We start from the raw sequence: 21,704 nt of genomic DNA, 5'->3' as shown, positions 1-21,704 counted from the left end.
AGTTTCTATATACAAGCGTCAGCCTGTGACGTCAATGGAGATGCGGCGGCGCTGGCGACAGCAGTTACTTTCGGGGTGTAGGCAAAAGCCCGAGCTATACCGTCTGCATAGGATGCGCGGCTCTTGCTGTGTTTTCGAACATAATTCCTGATATTCCTGCAAACTCTGGTGCGGTTGGTTGTGCCACGATGCACAAAAATGAAAGTGGCACCGGTTTTCACATGTTTCTTGCGATCGGATAAATAGGAGAGCGAAGGGTAGCGGCGTTGAGCGCGACAAGTACACTCTTCGTCGACGGATTGCCATCGCAGCTAACGTGCATTGCACTTTTGCACTGAAACTTGATCAGTTCGTTTGCAACTAATTTTCGTTGTGCTGTTCAGCCGCATGATGAAGAACGCAATAGCAAACGCCTGAGGCTTGTGCACACTTTGTTGTATGCACTATATTGTCACGTGGTGGTGACAAGGCCGATGACACAAATGAAGAGTCTCGAAGTGCACTGAAGGAACTCTTTATTGGGCTGACTTGCGCCTACAAAAGAACTAAGCGATTCGGCTGCGACTCGGCTGGTGGTGACAACTCTCAAAGTGCAATGAAGGAACTCTTTATTGGGCTGACTTGCGCCCACAAAAGAACTAAGCGATTCGGCTGCGGCGATAGCAACAATCGTGCTCGGCAGTCGTCGAACAAATGCCTGTTGCACCCGTCAACGCTCAATTTAAAGGCTGCGAAGAAACATCGAGAGAAAGCCGCATACGGTAACTAGCACAACCTGGAACATTGCAGAAACACACGCGAGTGGTCGGAATCTTTGAGAAACGTCTCAGAGCATCTTGCGCGACAAAAAAAAAAAAAAAATGATACAGCATCGTCTCGGGGCAACATGCACGAATAAACGAACAACACAGAATTGATACGCGCGCTAGGTTCACAACGTTAAGGCCGCGTGCCAGCGACTGTCTAAAAAGAACAAAGATTCGAATGATTCGCGGCATTATCAAGTTATAAGAAATTTTGACGCGATATTTCATGTGCGTATGGTCTTAATAGAAGGCAGGAATGCAGCGCTATGACATCCCATTCCCCTGCAGCACTGTCCGTGTATATGTTCGTACAGAAAAGAACGCAAAAGATGCTGGGAAGGTAACTGTGGTTACCTTCAGCGGTCACTCCAGCGCGATATTGCCGAAACAGGCCCGGTCTTGTGATGTACAGCTTTTCCCTGCTTTCATAATTATCGCGAGTTTCAACAAGTGACTATTCATCACCGGTCCAAGAAAGCGAATAAACATTGTTAGGATCCCGGCAAAGTCACGCAGCTTTATTTCTCAGATTATTGAATTTCTTTTGAAGGTCATTAGAAACCTGACGAACGGATTAAGTATCCACGTACAACCTAGCCCTTATCGAGAATGATATTTAAGTATGGTATATATAGTATATGGAGTTTAATGGTTTAATGTTTGAAATTGGATTCGGCTATGAGGGGTGCAAAATAAGCAGAATAAGACGACGCGCATTTGAATAAAAATGTTCCAAGTATATTAAAAAAAGATCAGCAGATCGCTTAAATTTCGCTGCAAACGATCGTACAGAACGTTGCATTGGGCTCATGCATCTGTCATATAGAGCAAAGAGAATAAAACGAGAGCATTCTTAAAAGCCTTCATGTATATATTATGTGAATGACCTTGACACGTCTATGCGATGAAACAGACGTGAAACATTTTTTATTTTATTTTATCGACCAGGATAAAACAAGTTGACAGCGCACTATAGGCGAATGTTACAAAGAACTAAAAGACTGAGTTCTTTTTCGATGGAATTATTTCACTTAAGTTGCAGGCACAGTGACCTAGAAATGTGATTTCTAGTGCTTGGACCAGTGGGACGCCCATCAAAGTCGTCACATGAAAAACACCCTTCGTCATTCATATCGTCGTCCTCTTTTCATGCGCTAGCAATAGGCCCGGGAGTTGAACAATGCTGGTTATTAGTTTTTCTTATTCATTGCGCTTCCTCATTTTCATTTAACTTAATCAGTCACTACAGCCGCCCACCGTATAGCCGCGCGCTGCTGAGGCCACGACGAAGGAAGCCAACTCAGCTCTTCGCCGGACATCAAGGCCGGCGAAAAAGAGAAGTTAGACTGCCTGATTCGAAGATGCGTTAAGAAGGCGCTAGGACTGCCCATGGGTACCTCGAGCGAACGACTGCTTGAACTCGGGGTGCATAACACGTGGGCAGAATTGGCGGAGGCAGTGCGAGTCTCCCAATTAGAGAGACTAAGCATGACCGAGACGGGCAGGGTAATCCTTGCAAAAGTAGGCCTCAACCCAGACAGGGGAGTTAAAAAAAAAGTCACAATTAATAGTGAAATCAGGAATGCCTTGGTAGTCCCCCCCTTCCCTAGGAATATGCATCCAGAATTTAATGTCGAAAGAAGGGCCAAACGAGCTGAAGCTCTAGAGCGACGGTTCAAGAACATGGGAACAAAGGAAGTAGTCTATGTTGATGCGGCAAGTGGCAGAACAGGTGCGGCGGTAGCTTCGGTAGTCGATGGCCGAGGGGCACCGGTATCCGCGGCAGCCATCAGAGGCCGCAACATAGAGACTGCGGAGGAAGTTGCGATAGCGCTATCTTGCGTAGGAACAGAAGCCAAGTTCATAATTAGCGACAGCAAAACTGCCATTCAAAATTTTGGGAAGGGGAGGATATCGCCGGAGGCGGCCAAAATCCTCACCCAAAGAACAATAAATAGGAAAATTCAGTTAATTTGGACACCCGCTCACGCTGCCGTCCCTGGTAACGAGGCGGCTCACGAGCTAGCCCGAGCTCTCTACTTCCGGGTAGCCGTCGAGCCCCCCGAACACTGGGCATACGACGAGCGTCTGCAAAATTATGGGGAAATCATCGAACATTATAAATTGGGACGTAGACTGGTACCCCCGCCAGATGTTAGACTAAATAATAGAGAAGCTGTCGCGTGGAGGCGGCTACAAACTAATACGTTCATGAACCCGGTCTGGGCGTTTCACGCGCTACCAGACTTTAGGGACAATGATCTCTGCAAACACTGTGGGGCGAGAGGGACCCTCGACCACATAATTTGGGAGTGCCCACAATCTCCAGGGATAGGGCAAAATATTACAAGTAGAGAAGCCTGGGATACCCTGCTGCGAAGCGCGGACCCTGCGATCCAGCACCGCACCGTCCATCTGGCGGAAGAGGCCGCAAGAAGCCAAGGGCTACCTGCCAGCCTCTAATCCGCGGGCGCACGACTCCCCGTTTCCGATGGAAATAAAAGTTGTACAACCAACCAAGCTCTTCGCCGGGTAAGTCCAGCAGTAATAGGCTGGAAAAGTGCTGAACTACTCTCCAGGCATAAACCAAACTATTTCTATGCACGAGCGAAGCTTACGCTTCAGAATATTCGCACGCGCGAACTGGTTTCGAAGGCAGCGTCGCTTGGCGCTGTGTAGGCACGCTGCGTTTTAATGCGAAAGCAATACAGCTAGCACTTCGAGCCTTTGGAGTCTCGTGGCGCCTCCATACATGACCTTTCACGTGACCGCGGGACTTCCCGCCAGACCGAAAGACGGGGCCCTAGCTCGCGCCATCGGATGGTGGCGGCGAGTCCATACACGGCGCTGTGTCGCAGCCGAGAGAGGGCGCTCGCTGTTTGTGACGTCACGCTAGGAGGATAAATGGGGCTGGCTCGGCTCCTCGCAGTAGTCGAGGCACAGCCGCCGAACAAGGCGCAGTCAAGGGTATTGCTTTCGCAATCTTCCAGGCTTAACCAAGCTAAGCCTTCAGCCAACTTTTTTGCTTACACCCTATGTCGCTGCTGATCGCAGTGCCACCTTCGTTACAAACATGACGCTTGTCTATAGAATCTCCGTGGGGCCATGTGTAATACCTCTGTCACATGAACACTTTCGATCCTCATTGAACCCGATCCACTTCGACATAACCTAATGTGCACGAAGAAAGCTTCTCAGTGGTCATTCAAAATGACCGTGTAGCACCGGACGCTTCAATCCTTCTTGCAAACTTAATACAGATTGAGTTCGATGAGGATCGGAAGTGTTCGTGTGACAGAGGTAGAAGCCAGGTTATTCTCGCGTGCTGAGAGGAGCCCTGAGATGCCGATGTCGCCGACGACGAAGCTAAAGGAAAGAAATAAATGAAATAACTACAGAAACACGCAAGATAGTGATGATAATAGGCCGAGTATGCAGACAGAAGAGGTAGAAAAGGAGGAGGAAGAAGCTATCGCCATTAAGCTCTTCAGTGAAGCTATGTGCAATCCTGTAAATTTTATCACCTGACTGACTGCGTGAATAAGGTCTATAGTCGAAAAGCTTTTATGAAAGCTGCCGTTCCTTCTCTGCATAAATGAGAATTTATTCCCTGATTCTTCAAATAAGAGTCTTAGTTATTTGGGTGAGACAAAAAAAAAAAATGAACTACGAACTATATCACACAAGTCATCGAGGAATGGAAATGATGCAGTCATCAGAAACGCTTTTTGTTTTGTCGCATCCTCATCGGCGAAGATGAAAAAAAAAAGAAGCCAATATCTGAAAGGTTGAAAAATCTAAACACACGGTTCTACATCGAACGTATACCGTTACATCCCTCATTGCTCCTAGGAAAGAATGTACTTGCCGATATTTTCAGTGTTAGTATTTTTTTACAAGAAACAATGCTGTTGAACAAGTTGATAACTAAAAAGTTTTTATCCACCGCAAAGAAAACGCAATGCACCTCGAGCCTAAATTGCGTATAGGCAATAAAATAAATCACAACGAAGCAGTCTTACTATTTGAGTTCTTAAATCACGTTAATTATAGCTAGCCTACGAATGAAACGGCACAAACATCAGAAAACACCAATTTTATTCCGGCAGACAAAGATGCTTAAAGAAGCAGCATAGCTCCTGAAACTGTGAACAATAATTTATTGAATGTACGGAAACATTACGAAAGTTCAAGCAGTTTTGTACTCCTCGCCATAATAGACTAGAAGATAGGAAGCTACGCGCAATATGATTTCTTTTTGCGCAAGCCTCTATATACTGCGCCTTTTTGTTCCACACATTATTTTCGACCCAAAAATGTGTGCCTTTTTCATGCAACTGACTGCTCAGGATAAAGGTAAGTGAACGCCGTACAACAATCGATGTCATGAAACTACAATGCTACACTGCTCCCTACATAAAAACATTTATTGCGAGCCGCGCACTGGTTATCCGGCTGTATTTTCACGTTAATGGTTGTCGAAGTGCACCGTACTTCCATAGGAACAAAACACGTTTATGAGAGCATCTGAACTCTCGCACATATCGCATCGGTGCTTCGTCACGTTGAACCTTGCTGGATGAAAGCACGAGAGCTGTACCTTTAGCACCATTTCGTACATCGCATAATGGGCCATGTTCTTAACACTGCTTCGAGGGAAAAGAAGGGAGAGTCCTCAAAGAAGCCGTCTCGTTGAAAAATTGTAAGCGCAAAAAATAAAACAAAACATATCCTACAAAAAGTATATGCAACTATGATACGCGTTGGAAATAAAAAAGAAAGCAACGCTGTACTGGGGCTTCGCGGTCCGTCAGCTGCGCGGTGACTCATTTCTGGGAGGCATCGCTGTCTATAGGAGGCCCTGCAAGTGCATCATGTTGACGGTCACGATCACCATACTGATGACGACGATCTTGGACAACAGCCCCAGCAAGAACTGGGTGGAGAAAAAAAAAAAAAAACAGAACAAGAGAATTTGAAGGCGATCAGTGAAAAGCATGGGCGAGTTTACTGTTAATTACTACCTCGCTATAAAGGAGGAAAAGGAGTTAAAAAACGTATAGTACTAGTGGCAAGACTTTGAATAAACTTCTGGCAAACCGCAGGCAGTTTAGCCTAGGAGTAAGGGAAGAACGTCTCGTCGTAATTACCGGAGCCTGCAGAGTGAAAGCATAAGTTGTCAGCGCCTGTGTTGAACACACTTGGGTTATTATCAATATGCGAATGCGTTATAAACTTAACACAGCATGGTGTCTACAGTTAGACATTCGGAGTATTCCCATTTCAACAGATATTGCTCAGAACAGCTTTTTCCTGCTTCAGACCTTCAGCCTGCTTCAGCCAGAAATACGATCAGACCTATGTTCATTATGTAAGGAAAGGGGATCACTAGATCATAAAGCATGGGAATGTGCGAAGACACCAGGCAGGGCTAAAAATATAACTAAAGACACCTGGGAGACCCTTCTGCGAAGCTTAGACCCAAGAGTCCAAAGAGAAATTGTTCGACTGGCCGAAGATGCCGCCGGAGCCTAAGAACTACCGGCCTGCAACTAAGGCGACTGTCCCATCTTCCGGGTCTAACCCCCGAATAGCGGGATAGTCACTCTGTTGGACAAATAAAAGCTCTCTCTCTCTCTCTCTCTCTCTCAGAACAGCTTAAATTGATGTGAGTGCTATCTGAATTACGTGCTGAAAGAAGTCATGATGATGATTGTTTAAAACGTGCACGATACCTTTTTAGTTATATTTGTTAATCGTTTTGTTGTCGCGCATATTGACACATGTGGTTAAATAACAATTCCGTCTACAGAGACATAACAGCGGTGACTACTGTACACAAGGAATGGGATCGAATCCCGCTTGGGGCGGCCGGTTTTCGATCGAGTCGGAAAATAAGGCGCCTGTGTACAGTGCGATGTCGGTGTATGTTAAAGGGCCGCTGAAAAGCTATTTACTAAAACTAGAAAACGCGAACGAGAAATAGAAATATGGCCGATAGAACATAATGCTCCTCCTCGCCGTTTTCAGCTCAGCCCTCGCCGGAGCGCAAGAAAAAAAGAAGAAAACACAGTTCCCGACTGGGTACCTCAGGAGCTTCACTGCCTCTGAGTGGAGTACAGCCTCTTAAATGGTACGGATCCCGTCACTTTTGCAAGCTATTTATTTATTTCAAGCTATTTATTCTCTTTCTACCGAAGGCAATCGCGTCCGAGATATCAGGCGAACCCTTGCCACCAACCTGCTTCATCGCCATGTCTTCTTATGTCATCTCCCTGCCCAATGTGAACACGAGCTTGCAGACAGGACCGCCTCTCTGAATTCAACGCGCGGCTTTCTGCGGGCGTCGTATCTATCGCCCATGTCGCACCACCATGCGCACAACTGCCCTCAGGTTGTGAGCATGGACTGCGGATCCCTCTGACACCATCTTGTCTGTTTGTCCCCAGTGCTACCTAGAAAATTCTAGATGGCGCTGCCTCTATTCTCCCTCTTCACCCTGTTCTCTTGCTTCTCTCCTAACACGCCTCGGCCGCTTGCCCTCGTACTTCCATCGTTTCGCACTTCCTGTCCACGCGGGGACGCAATGGGGGACGTCCTCCATTACCTAAGCGACGACTTCCCTTCTTTACTGTTTTCCTCTTTCTCGTACGCTGCTTATTCGCATTGCTCACGTTTTTTTTAACTTTCACCTGTCAAGTGCACTTAATCGAGCCCTCCCCTCCCCTCCCACCCCCCCCTCCCCAGGATCTAGTGTCCTTTACTCCTTTATTTCATAATGATTAGCGTTAGGGGCGTCTCTGCCCACAGTTCTCAATTGTAATTTGTACAAATTCGTTATTTATTTTGTAATTGTTTTTTCTCTCGCAAAATCGCAATTTTATTTTCACATGGTGTTTGCCTGCAATAATCCCCGGTACGCTGCGGGCTTTCTCTCACATTTATTTATTTTAATTTTTTTATGTCTTGAGAGTTTTACAATAAAGAAGCCCTACCACGCCTCGTTCCGCCCGCGAGACTTGACGGCGTCCTGTGAGTGGGCGCGCTGAGCAAGTCCCATTGACGTCACTGTCGAGATTTGCGCGTTGGTGGGGGTTGACATGCTTAGCAGAAATCGGTTGCTAGAGGTTGCCAGGAGCGCTTGTTAAAAGTTACTCTTGAATTACAAGCTTCATGCAAAATTTTGAAATTTGACTCGAATACTCACAAAGAGCACCTCCACGGATTTCTTGCATTGAGATACTACGGCAAGTAGCATTTCAGGGGCCCTTTAAGCAACCCTATGTGGCCGAAATTTCTGGAGCCCTCCACTACGGCTTCTCTCAGCATGAGTCACTCTGGGACAGTAATCCCTATAAACCAAACCAATCGTCCACACACACACACACACACACACACACACACACACACACACACACACACACACACACACACACACACACACACACACACACACACACACACACACACACACACACACACACACACACACACACACACACACACACACACACACACACACACACACACACACACACACACACACACACACACACACACACACACAGAGCTAGGCAGCACATAGTGAAAACGATGTGCCCATGGCGCATGAACTAAATACACCGCCTTTTCTTCGGAGTCAGATTTGCGCCTCAATGCACAAATGCAGTAGTATTTTTGTCATTCACTGCATGTGGCTTACAACATAATCACCTTTGCGTGTTTCTGCATCCATGCTGCTGCTTGCTCTTGTATTTTGATATAGAAGACTGCAGGACAGAGCACTTCGAGGTCGTCTAAGTATTCCTTCCTGTCTTTTCCTATTTCAGCTCGCTGAGATCCGGTAAATGCCTTTTCAGCTGCTTCCTCCCCCATCTTCTGGGGTTTTCGTATGAAGCCCTCCTCGTCAGTCACGTATTTCAGAAGGCTGACGGACTTGATTTCATTGCAGTATCACACAGTGGGCATATGTCACTGAGGGGCACACAAACCTGCACTTTTTCGAAATCTTCTTGCATAGGCGGCCCGTAAAGAATTTCGCAGGGAAACTCCCGAGGAGACTCTGCCTGCTTCTGAACTCTTGTTACTTTCTCGGCAGTTTCCGTAGCCTCAGTCGGTCTGTTATTGAAACGCATAATTCCTGAAGTACTCTCGAAGAGTACGGCAGCCGTTCTACGGTGACTGATAGCACAGTGACTGACGGCACGAGGTGCGATTTTGAGCTTTTCTCAGACCGGTGTTTCGTAATGTTACTGAAATATGTATGTTTCTAGTTTGTTCCCGCTATTTCAAGTCTATTTTTCCCTCGGTGGCACTCCCACGATGTCGTCGTTTGAGACATGTCCTCTTGGGTCGCGTTGACGTACCAGGTTGGCACTACCACAGATCGTTTAGGCGTATATCAGCTGTGCATGGGGCCGGTTGCTACTAGCCTGCAAAAGCTGGTGTATTTCCAGTCTGGTACGTGATCAATGCGACCTAAGTGAACATGTCGCTAACGACGCCGTTGGGGGACTATCGCCCTTACTTTGCTCGCATAAGGTGAACCGCCAGAAAGAATTCACTTCAGTTTTTTGAGGAACTCACATTCCTGCCAGTTAGTCAATATTAAGAAATCTCGAATGATCTGCTAAGGCCGGTGCACCCACCAGTTTCCAGAAGGTCACCCGAGAAAGATCATGCAGGAGGGCCATGGGTACCGACGTGGGCATGATGAAGTTACTAGAGGCGCCCACGACCATCGGGATGGCGAAGTAGGACGGGCGAGTTTGTTTTATTTCGGACTGCACGAGAAAAGTCAGGTAAGGGGGAAGGGTAACAGAGGCAAGGAGTGGTAATGGTGTTATGCTACAGCGTCATCGCGTAAAAAAAAATAACTACAATGCTGTACATAACTCGGGGTGAAACACAGGCAATAGACAAGTCTGAAAGCTATGATACTTCCTCTCTTAGGGACTTCAGAATATATATATAAGAAAGTAATTTATGCTGACAATGAGGGATATGGTTGCTTACGTTCAGAAGCTTATACGCGTATTTGGAATAGTGCGCAACAGGATGTGGGTTGACAAACCAAGCTGCTAAAATAGGGTCTGGCTAACACAGCGGGTTAATACTTCAAAGGTCGCTGAATGTTTTTCTTGCTTAGAGATTGTTGGGACACACGCTGTCTGAAATAACATCGCAGGCTTACAAAGTGTGTGACTTCTTGTGTTCGTTGCGATGCTAGATACAGCCGAGGACTCAAAAACGCTGATGAGCGGTGCCTAAGATAAGCCGTATCAATTTGCGGATGTTCTAAAGGATTAAACACTGCGTACAGCACGCGGCCTTATCGCTCCGCTGTTAGAACTTCTTAACGTTGTGCTTGTGCCCGAGTCGAAAAATAAAGAATAACACGCTAGAGATGCCTGTGATAGAATCATGGTCGTCTCCAGTTTCTTCGTTTGTCGCCTTGTTACAATTACGATGAGAAAAATGTAAACAGCGGAGAGCGCGAGCGCCGCACTTTTCGCTGTTTTTTTCACCCCCTGTACGTTCAGCAAAACGAGACGTGGCGATGTTGACTTACAATTTGTGCGACCACGGGCATCATTATATCGACCAGCACTTGCTTGTCCATTGCCTCTGCCAAGAGTGACGCGGCAAAGGCCAGCAGGGTCTGCACCTCGAGCATTGTTCGTTCCTCCCAAAACGATATGGGCATCAAATTGTACGCCTCAATCAGGAGGGAGTGCGCCTGCGTGCAACAGAAAAATTTTGCTTGTATAGGCACTTTAGACGAAACTGGTACTTCTGAAAGCTCTAAGATAGTTTGTCTGGACCGCTACCGAAGCACACTCCTCTTTTTGTACAGCTGGAACCACTTCGGGGCGCAGTTCACCCAAACACGCTTTGGTCATTTTTTCACTGAGAGCAGCCCTAACACTTAACAAATGTTAACTATTAGAAATCAGGGCATAAAATCTGAATTATAGTCACTACCAGCGAATAAATGCCCCGAAATATTCCTTTCTTCACTGCTAAGTCACATGCAGCGCGCAGCTTACCTGCACTAGCTCCGACGCGACGAATGTCGCTCCGAGGATCAATAGGACGCCCCATGGAAGCATCTCCCAGACATTCCGGATGAACTCAAAGGCAGCTCGCACGCCCGATGTCAGTGCGCTCGTCAGGAGGATCATCGAAGCCAGTGCGACCAGCAGTGTATTCCTGCAAGTGCGACAAGGTATCCGGTTCACATTGGCTCGCTACGGTGGCTTAACCGCTGATAAATGGAAGATCCCGCTCCGACCGACGATCCTTCCTATTTGGCTTCGTGCAGTGTTCACAGAAAGACACCTAAGTATCACATCACCTTTAAAATACATTCCCTAATGGACGTGCACAAAATTAATTAGTGTAACGCTTTGCATTCCGCACGCTGGTTTGTGCTGCTATTTATATTTACATCCCAATCACACGGCCATTTTCAAAGACCTTTGAGTCGAGAGCCTTATATTTTTAGTCGCAATCGAACTCGAATGGATAGATGGGAAAACTATTTGGTCAGACAGCACGTGCAGTCGGTTCCGTGCTGGGTGGCCATCAACCCATAGCTGACGGTGACCTGGTCGCCCCAATCCAAGGCCCTGGTCTGGACGACCGGATCTGAGCTGTCCAACACGGCCTCCCATTACTTGAAAGAAGGATCTCGCATTATATCCGCTGGCGGCGGTGCTATGCTGCACTCCCATAGGACATGGTCATATGTTGCCAGCTCCTGGCACCATCTACTATTTTACTCAATATATAGGGATTGAGGAAAGAGCGGTTCTGCAGACTTCGCCAGGCGCATTCTTGTGTCTTGATCAATTGCTTGCCCGGGGAGGATAAATCCTCAGCTAAAGTTTATAGTGATTTGTGATATCGTGAAAGGATACCAGCCCATCTTTCGTGGACCACCCGGAACCAACGGTTCATCTGACCGACTGACGAATTCTCGAGCATTCACGTGAGCCGCCTCGATCCCAGGGTTCCCAGAGTGTGCCGGTACCCGTACAATTTCCACCTCCCTATGCTCTCCTCCTTTGGCCTGATTAAGAAGTCCGCTGTACCAGATATTCTGCCCCTCGCCAAATTTCGGATGGCTGTTTTTGAATTGCTCAATATCAGGTCAGCGTTGTGTGAGATTTAGCAAATGCTATATCTGCGTCTTCTTCAGTTTCTGAGGAACGAGTTCTGACTGATCCAGAGGTCAGCGATCGCCTCGTCCGTCCACCACAACTGCAAATGCGTCCTTGTCCTTATAATCTGCAACGTCTACATAACCGCTCCTTTGTAGTTCCCAAACTTAGCTTGCGAAGTTCTGGCTCTTGCATTCCTGCGACCTTCATAATATACCGGATGCACATTTTTGGGAAAAGGCTTTATGTACAGTCTTTGTCAAAGTATGCGGCCCAAGTGGTTCGCTTCTAAGTCCTGTAACGCAGCTCCTGGCAGCAATACTGGAATATGAATGCAAGCTAGAGGAGGATGAGGACAAGATTTGTCATATACGAGCTTTCGAACGATAGAGTTGCGTTACGAGCCCTGTTACGGGGCTGAAAAGAAAAACCCTTGGGCTGTATACTTTTGACAAAGACTGTACATCCCTTTGTGCCTTTCCTGCCTCACCTGTACTTTCATATCCCCGGCTGGAGCCTCAATCCCAATGCTAATCTTGTCCAATACGTCCCTTACCGCTTTTGTTTTCGAAAGCCTACCGAGTTGCACCACCAGCTGCGCCTGCCGTAGTTCTTCCAGGGTTTTGTGCACCCCTAATTTCAGCAGCCTTTCTGTGAACGCATATTTAGGTAACTCAAGGGCCGCCTTATACGCCTGTCTAATTGTAGCATCCACCTTGTTTTTCTCCGTGGCGGGCAATTTCATAAAAGGTGTTGCATATACTATTCTACTGATCACGAACGCCTGCACCAGCTGACATAACTCCTTTTCTCGCACCCCTCCCTTACTATTGGCGATTTTCCTAATGAGTGTCAGGATAGCGTTTCCCGTATTATTAAGTTTTCCTAAGGCCTTCTTCCGGTTAGTCTGCAAATACATGCCCAGAATCCTGATCGTTCGAACCTCAGTGAAAGGCGCACCCCTAACCGTTACCTCTAGCTGCGGTGGTGGCACATAGTGCCTCGCCTGTATCCCCCTTGGTTTAGCTCTAAATACAAAAAGCTCAGAGAACCCCATATACTTTTGCTTCTTCCACCTCCCCAGGAGATTCGAATGCGCTTCCCACAGTGTAAAAGTCTAGAGACCGCCGTAAAGCCCTCCTCCTCCATCGGAACCTCTTTCGTAGTATTCGTAACATCCTGCTTGATCGCCTCAATCCAGGCTCCTAAGCCCGTGACTTCCCCATTAACCGCATTCTGCATGACTTTCCAAAATCTGTCCAAATCATTGCGCTTCGTGGCACTAAACGCCGTGGAGAGGATATAGTGATCATTTTGCAGCGCTTGTCCCGTGCTTGTCACTTTTGCAACCCGGATACTCTTCGCAAATGTGAGGTCGGGAGATGTATCCATGCTAACGCTGTTGCCTATCCTCGTGTGATCTAATGGGTTGTTCAAGATCATCCCCCGCAGATCCTGGGCCGCCTGCCAAAGCTGATTTCCATGTGGGCTGGCTCTAATGCAACCCCACTCCAGATGATGTGCATTAAATCTCCCACTGCAACAAGCTGTGCTCTAGCCGCTAGACGTTGGTCATTAGCAGGAGCTGGCAAGCCCACCCCTTTATCTCTTGGAGAACAATAGACATTGAGAACAAATAGACTCTTTTCGTCGTTTAATTTGGGAACAACATCTAGTAGGACGTAGTCCTCCCTGCTGCCGTCTATGGTATGCTGAATTGCAGTGGTGTTGCGTTGAACTAGCACCGCCGTGAGGACGCCTGATACATCCCTTGGATGAACCTCAGGCGGCGTACATCCCTTATATCCCGGTAATTTCACAGATCCACTGGCCTCCTGTAAAGTTATAATGTCCGACTTTCTGTCCAGATTTTGTATATGTAATTGCAGGTTTCCCCGCTTGCGACGGCAGCGCCTGCAATTCCATTGCCAAACATCAGTTTGCTGGCCACAGGCCATGATTAGGCAATGCCCTAACTAACGTCGGTGCTTGGCCGACACAAGAAGCAGTCTAGCCACCAGCATAGCATTGGGCTGCTGAAACAGTCCATAATCTGAGTCTGTACCGCCCTGAAATTACCGGTGAAGGCATCAATTGGCTCTCCTCAATTTTGTTCAGTCTGGCTTCAGTAGTCTCCGCTAGAGCCTCCAACCTATCCCGTCTTTCTTCTAGTTTTCCTGCTATTTCTGCAATAGTAATCAAATCTGCCCTAAGACTGGTGACTTTAACTACCAGCTGTGGCGTGTCCGCCGCCAATGTCTCTGCCACCCTCTTTGCATTAGCCTTCTCATCCGCTGGTGGCGGCCTCTTGACCATCCCCCTATTCTCCACTTCCATAGCCATGGTCTCCTCTACGCGAGAAGCTGGCTCTGGTGCTGATTACTGTGGTGCCTGCAATACCGCGGTGCCTCTACCCGTAGTCCTTTGCGGCTAGCAGTTGTGCCCCTGGTTCACAGCAAACTCCATCGCCGTTGAGGGATTTCATCTTTTCACACCGAGGTGCAGGGGCGCCACATGTAGCCCACAATAATTTCTGGGCGTCCAAGAAATCAACCGGCAATTTTAACCTCGAAAAGCAAACAAGCCAAATTATCATTAGTTAAAGCCCCCCCCCCCCCCCCCCCCCCCCCCCCTCCATCATATCCACTCTTGAAATAAATACTGTCGTTTCGGGAAACCTGAATGGTATTCTTGCATTTTTCAACAAGCTAGTTTCGGTTGTTTTTGTATCGCTGGCAACAGCGGTATTGCGACTGCTACTGCGCTTCGAAGCCGATAATTTTTTTTTTTTTCAGGAACAAGTTTCATACGGTTTAAGTGATTACTATGCTCTGATTTCATTTCCCAATGCGTTGCAAAGAGCGCGGCGCTTCCGACAGTGGAAGCTGCCAAGGCTCGATTTCTTCCGAGATTTCGATAGGATTCGAACTGCTCCTCTCAATGACTCAATCGCTATTGAAACCGCGCCGTGTAGCAGTGCTGAAAGGCTTCTGAGCCGATTAACTATCGGTCGGAATGTCTTCGAAATGCCTGTGTGACAGGGGTGTTACACTGCCGGTAGACTGCAAACTGAATCTTTCCTGTTGTATCCACGAAGCAGGTACATACACCGGAGCCGTGGTGGCAGAACGGGCGCTTTATGCGTGCAGGCTCATTACGTGCGTACTTACTGCCGTCTATGCATATACCTTGAGATGCACGGTCGTTTTCATATGCAGTATTTTAGATTGCTACATTTACACTCAAAACTGACTCTGCCGACTTCGATCGCTATATCGCCTCCGTCCTGCCTGAGTTTCCCGACGCCTTGGCTCTGCGGAATGCGCAAGCGACCGACATAAGCCTCGAGCCACTGCTTGCGGCTGCGCGCGATTCCAGTTACCAGCCGGTTTTGTCTCCATGGTGGACCCCTGTACAAAAAGGCTTACTTAAAAACTGACACGAATTTTCTACTCGTGGTTCCCGAGAGCAACCGCTCATACGTCCTGCGTGCCATGTACGACGACCCCACTTCCGGTCACCTCGGCTCTGCTCGAACGCTCCACCATACCCGCGACAGGTTTTATCGGCCGAAGATGCGCCAGACGACTGAGCAATGTGTGGAGAGCTGCACTCAGGGCCAGGGGCATAAATTCTCTACGTCCACGTCAAAGGGCCTGCTGCATCCTGTGACTCCACCACGTGGTGCATCCGAGAAAGTCGGAATCGACCTTATGGGTTCCTTCCCGAAGTCTTCCGACGGAAATCGTTGTATCGTGCTTTGTGCAGACTACATCTCCCACTATTGTGAAACGGTTGCTCTTCTTTCAGCCACCGCTGGTCATGTGTCCCTGGTTTTGCTCCGTTCTGTCATTCTGCCCCATAGACCTCCGCGTGTGATCATCAGGGACCGAGGTCGTCAGTGTATGGCAGATGATATGGAAGAGCTTCTCCGTTGGTGCTCGTCGCATTTTCGACCCTCCACACCATATAACGCTCCCACCAACAGTTTGATGGAGCGCACAAACTGCACACTCGTCAACGTGCTCTTTTTGTACATCGCATAAGACCACAAGAACTGGGATACTATACTGCGTTTATAACGTTTTCCTTCAACACTGCAACACATGAAACGACCGCATACAGCTGGTTCGTTCTTCTCTATGCCCGTGCTACTCGGTGTTCTCTCGATGCCATTTTCCCCGTCCATGACGAACCATGCATCGCCGAAACTCTTGCCCGTTTGCGGATACTCGCTTCTCTAGAGCGTTTCAAAGCTCGGTACGACAGCCGGAATCGCCATGTGCCTCACGCACCTGGAGGCTTAGTGTGGCTTTAGCGATCTCTCCGGAAGCGTGGTTTAGCCCAGAAAATGTTGGCGCATTATGCTGGCCCTTATGTTGTCATCGACCGCGTCCGTGCCCTGAACTACCAAATAGCACGCATGACCGCAAGTGCACAACAGGCATATTACTTGTATTCTTCGCTACCTGTTGAGTCAGAATAAATAATTTGTAGTGGAAGCAAGAGCTATATATCAATGAACATATTGCCTATACCCACTACATGCTTCCTCAAGGCAGTGGCGGTGGTATCGTGGTATCATTTGCAGTGGTCCGATGAAGTTTTACTATAGGGTCAGCTGTGCGTGACAGTCACCTATCTACATCATTTATCATGTGGAATAATGTAATTTGCATTTGTAACATCATATGGTTGGGATCTATATGAGTGTACGATGATTGATCTCTCATACAGATTCTGGTATCATATGGATCATTCGGATCACACTTGTCTGATCTCATATAGATCATATGGATCATTCAGGATCATATGGATCATAAAGCATCACATGGACCATGTGTGTGGGATGCAATAACCTCGTACAACTTGGTTTGTAGGGGATCATACCAAATAACATACACATTTTTTTCAATAGGGATGACATGCGTATATCAGTGACAGCCTTTCCCTGCCGTAAATAGCAGTCTCCACACCACTCATCGTTTTTCTCACAGGAGTGCAAGCAAATCTAAAACAAAGCCAGGTCAGTGCGAATGCCGCCAGGTATCCTGACCACTTTGTTGTTTCTCAGAAGTTCACGTGCGTCGTTAAATGACCTGCAAGGTGTTGTAATTCCTCCCCTGTAATTCCAAAGGCTGAATACAAAGAGGATGGCTTACCGTGGTTCCATCCCGAGCACAAGCGGAGGCCCGTACGACAGGCTGAAAAGGACGAAATACGTGGCGTAGGCACACTCGACGCCTCTGCGAAGAAAGGACAGGACACACATGATGGCGGTGAAAACGAGATGGAAATTCTAAAAAAGAAAGTGGAAACTATTTTCAGTTTGTTCGATATCGGCAGCAACGGTGTCCTTTTCATAAACTGCGCATGTTTCCACAAGTCAATTTTCTACATAAAATTTGAGGTAAGATTCGCAAAATCGTAACACCTGTCCGATTGTGTATATCTTACGTAATATTCGGACAGATGGATACGCTATGGGATCGAATAAACATTGCGTTCTACATGACCAATAGTGGTGTGTTGTGGCCCTCGAATAAAATCGGCGCACAATCCAAGCGTCGAGAAATATCTGCCGAGGCTAGCCTTTTTCTACTTCCTTTAAGCGAGAATGAAATCATGCACCAAATATTCTAATATCCAAGCCAAGCGTAACCAAGAATTTAAAAACACGGAATGTCTTAGTTTAGTGAAGCATTCTGAGAGCTTTTGAGAGTCGCCTGGCCTTGTCAGCAGTATTCGTTTGCTTGCCAATCTACATAATAAATACTAATTAGATAACATTTTTATTGCCTTTGAGAACCGAGCGTCAATATAAACGTAGATCATTTTGAAAAACGGCTAGCTTTACTTAAAAGACATTGAAGAAACCTGCCACATGACAGGCGACTCGTATAGCGGATTTCCTTCTTTGAGAGGTGCTTGGGACGTCGAAGTGGCGCCGCTCTCACTTGGAACGTTTGATTGTGAGAGTTCTCGTTAAGACCAAAAAACAAATGCGCTGATGTTTAACCCCGCTAAAACTAGTTAGAAGAAGCATATTTCGTTTGGTTTGCATTGGTTAGGCTTAGATTTAGACAGGGACAGACGTGGTGTCCAGCGATTGAATTGGTCATACTATGGAGTCGAGGACGCCGTCAACTATATACAAGAGGGAACACGTGATGTTGTATCCGCCGTCAAACGTTAAGATCAAATTGCAAAGGTCAAGTGGTGGTACACCATGTATAGTTGGTACCATATGATTATTTATAAGCTATTAGACACACCGTTACCTCTTACTCGTTGAAGGTAAAGCGGACGGCTAGGTTTAGCTGGCTGATACATGGTGTAGTGGAGCTTTTGCTTCAAAAATGTGGTTTGTGCAAACAGTTGTTTGCAAGCATTTCAGTCCAGTGTCATCAATTCAAAAATAACAAATCCACGACAAGAAGGCCCAAAATCTATTAAACTACTAGGTTTCGCGCATTCTATTCTTGTATTGATTCTGCAAACAACATAAATATTAATATAAATAATCCCCCTTTCATTCGCTACAAAAATGCCTCCTTGTAGGTTTGGCGAGGCTTGTCAAGCGGTCGTAATGACTGCTTTTTTTCTTGCCGCCCTTAGTTTCCTTGTAAAGAAAACTGGAAATAAATTGATTGATTGATTGATTAAATATAATACAAATCATCCTTTTGACTTGAAACTTGAGCCACTCTTTCCTAAACTTCTGCTTCTGCATGGCAGGTCCCAGTCTACCGGACTGCGTGCCCGGAAACAGCAGACCCGACAATTACATTAAAGAAATGTTCCTTAAATCAATTCAAGGTTTATTGGGCTTATCCGATATTTGTCACCTTGGCATCTCAGGGACCTCGTGCTGTCACATGAAAGCTTTTTTGCAGAATACAGCATAAGTTTAAGAAAAACAAAACTAATCTAACAAAAATATGAGTACGGCTTAGCTCGGATAAGTCCGGTCATGTAAGCGAAATATATTTTATGCTTGGTTATTCTGTAATGCTAAACCAGGTAAGACCCACACAGACCTGACCCCAGTTTAGCGAGTGGAAATTTGATTAAGCGTGGTCAGACATGGTTTTCTCTGGTTTAACTCCCCAATGGATGTCTGCGACCAGCGCACGACTACTCAATGTCTGTATGCAAGTCTCAAGGACACCTCAAGCTGGTCTAGACGAAGGTGTCGAGAGAATTTTGAGGAAGGAGATATCAGGAACGGAGCCAGATGGGCAGCGGTGGAGGTAACGGGATATGGTAGGCAGGGGACTGAAAGGCTTTTAGTTTAGCACTACTGCTTACCGCTACCGCCTACCGCTACCGCGCGAGCGTCAGTACGCATACTCAGATCACCCTGATGGCGACAGATGGTGCCACGTTCCTACCAAATTTCAGCAGACGCCGCACGCGGCGACCAATCAGCGCGTGCTGTGCTGACGGTGCGCGGTAGCAGTAGACGGCCGCGGTAAGCGGCAGCGCTAAACTAAATGTCTGCATATCTGTGGAGATGTTCGCCGAGATGAATGAAGTTTACTGGGTATGGGAAGAAGCAGCAGCAGGTGTGCAAAATAGAAGAAGCCAGCGCCGCCGACTCGGCGCGCCGCACGTGCACGTGCGTGTGCATGGCTGGTTTCTCGAGGTCGAGTTTGCGCGCTCCTGATAGGCCAGTAAAGTTTTCGGTTTAAAGTGCAGGACCACGCAAAACCGCTTAAATAAAAGCCAACAAATCCTAAAATCCGCTAAAAATCACGCTTTCCGCTATGCAACACTTTTTTCCCGCTAAACAGTTATAAAACCCGCTAAACTTAGTGGGAAAGCTGCTAACTTGGCAACACTGTTTCGGTCAACTGTCTTTCAAAAGGATATAAAACTTTCGCGTTGACAATTTCTTCCCGGCACCAATAATTGAAATTCTGTCTAATTAGTCTGTACTATTTAATAAGTTATAGAGAACAAAATAATACTGTTGGCTAGGTCATGAAACTCTCAAAAGCTCTCCGCCGGTAATAATGGGCTAGGTATCTCCCGACTTTTTAAAATGGTTACATTTAGCTTGGGTACGTAGTACAATGGGCTCTCTACACTGAAGCTTCTTGTTTGTAGAACATTGATACGGCGTTTATTGCACCTATTAAATTCTCATCTACTGAATTCAAAAGGAAATATGAGTTCTACTCATGAATTGATGAGTAGCAATGAGTGGTAGGTGAAATAAATTACTCCCCACCTTCGCTTAGCTGAGCTCGCAGCCTTGTCTCGAGCATTTCGCATAACGGCAATATTCTCGGGCGACAATGGCTCTGGTTCGCTGCGCAAGAAGAGAAAACAAAAAGGTTTTGAGACTTTTCAACAGATTCACTCTAGAAAGCACAGTGCAATCACCAGATATAACATGTCTAAACTGTCCCTTGTTCGACTGCCTGGCACAAGTGGCAGTGTTCTTTTAAGGGGCATAGTTGGAATATGAAGAATAGAGTGAAGAATATGAACGATGCGATTCAAGAAGGTTTAACAATCACGTAACTGACGCAACTAACCAAATGTAAGTTCGATACAGGTTGTGATCGCATTTACTAATCTAACAAGTCCATCTTATACATCAACGTGGAAGCCTGTTTCCAGTCAAACCGTGGTTCTCTCCCCGTTCTCGCTCATACTGCCCCATTCAGTCCGCGACGTGACAAGGCCACTTTCGCGCTCACTCGCGAAGTGGCAGAAAAGTTCCTTACTGGGGCCTGATGTAGACGAGCCAGATGACGACCGTGCACGTGAACAGTGCCACAAGACATCCAGGTAGCGTCGCGATCGTCCAAATGAAAGTGCTGACGGACTGGTTGGCAGTGTCAGCCCTACAAGCAAAAGCATGTTCGGTTTGCTGTCGTTAAGACTATGGACAGGAAAGTTGTTACATAGAAAAAGTAAATGTCGTGGCTGTGCTCTATACAAGCAATGATGACCTTTATTTTGTTTCTTGGAAAATACACTTTCCACTCGCCATAATTATGCTTTGTCATGTTAAATAATTACTGCTACAAAAGAATAAACTTGGGAATGAATGCTTGCAGTATATAACGCATGACTCAAGTGGAAAATCCGACGGTCTGTTTCAGTGAGCCAGAGTGCCGAAATTTCAATAATCAGAAACTTTCTTTCGTTATATTAGATAGTGATTTCTACACTTCGCTTCCAACAGTGAGTGCACATGTTTAATGCGGGAGTGCTAAATCGCACGAGCCTTCGGCGCCGGTGTGTTCAAGAAAATCGTGATGGCGTTGCAAAATGTTGGCATCTACAGGTGAACCTGTCGAGAGAACTGTGGTCAATGTAATGGAGTTCAAAGCTATCTATTAGACTCACGTGTTGGAAAATCTTCTTAGGACCAGATTGTTGCCATCGGAGCGGAAGCTGCAAATATTTCCGAGCACGATCATCAATGCCGAACCGAGGAGGAACGCGTTGTGGATGTCGGTTCGGGCACTGCATTCATGACAGAAGTGGGTTAAGCTATAGTGCATGGGAGCTGACATTGTGTATCGAAAACCATGAAATCTAATGATGATTAGAATACAAAATGTCACTATAGAGATGGAGAGAGGAAGATAAAGAAATAGTGAAGTTCAGTTAGTCTTGGAAGGAATAATGGAAAGTTTTGGTAGTTTGCATTCTAACAAACAATGAGCGAAATTCACACGCGACGTTAGTGCCAGGGGAAATGTGAGAAGCC

General features: G+C 46.7%; 1 protein-coding gene across 1 annotated transcript in view; it reads right to left on the bottom strand.

Annotated features, from left to right (window-relative positions):
* Nucleotides 1-5,583: 5,583 nt before the first annotated feature.
* LOC146196685 (uncharacterized) overlaps nt 5,584-21,704 on the bottom strand; it is a 32,887-nt gene continuing 16,766 nt past the window's right edge. Inside the window, exons 8-15 of the mRNA XM_084597054.1 lie at nt 21,338-21,457; nt 20,710-20,829; nt 20,208-20,288; nt 17,134-17,217; nt 10,856-11,018; nt 10,378-10,545; nt 9,455-9,589; nt 5,584-5,742 (exon numbers count right to left, since the gene is read on the bottom strand). Of these exons, the coding sequence (XP_084453180.1) occupies nt 5,656-5,742; nt 9,455-9,589; nt 10,378-10,545; nt 10,856-11,018; nt 17,134-17,217; nt 20,208-20,288; nt 20,710-20,829; nt 21,338-21,457 (958 nt within the window). The 3' untranslated portion in view covers nt 5,584-5,655. The remainder of the gene's footprint in view (nt 5,743-9,454; nt 9,590-10,377; nt 10,546-10,855; nt 11,019-17,133; nt 17,218-20,207; nt 20,289-20,709; nt 20,830-21,337; nt 21,458-21,704) is intronic.

This window comes from Amblyomma maculatum, chromosome 3 (assembly GCF_055883805.1).
Source record: "Amblyomma maculatum isolate TAMU_Amacu chromosome 3, ASM5588380v1, whole genome shotgun sequence".
NCBI classification, from domain to species: Eukaryota; Metazoa; Arthropoda; class Arachnida; order Ixodida; family Ixodidae; genus Amblyomma; species Amblyomma maculatum.
This window is presented reverse-complemented; position numbering and strand designations above follow the sequence as displayed.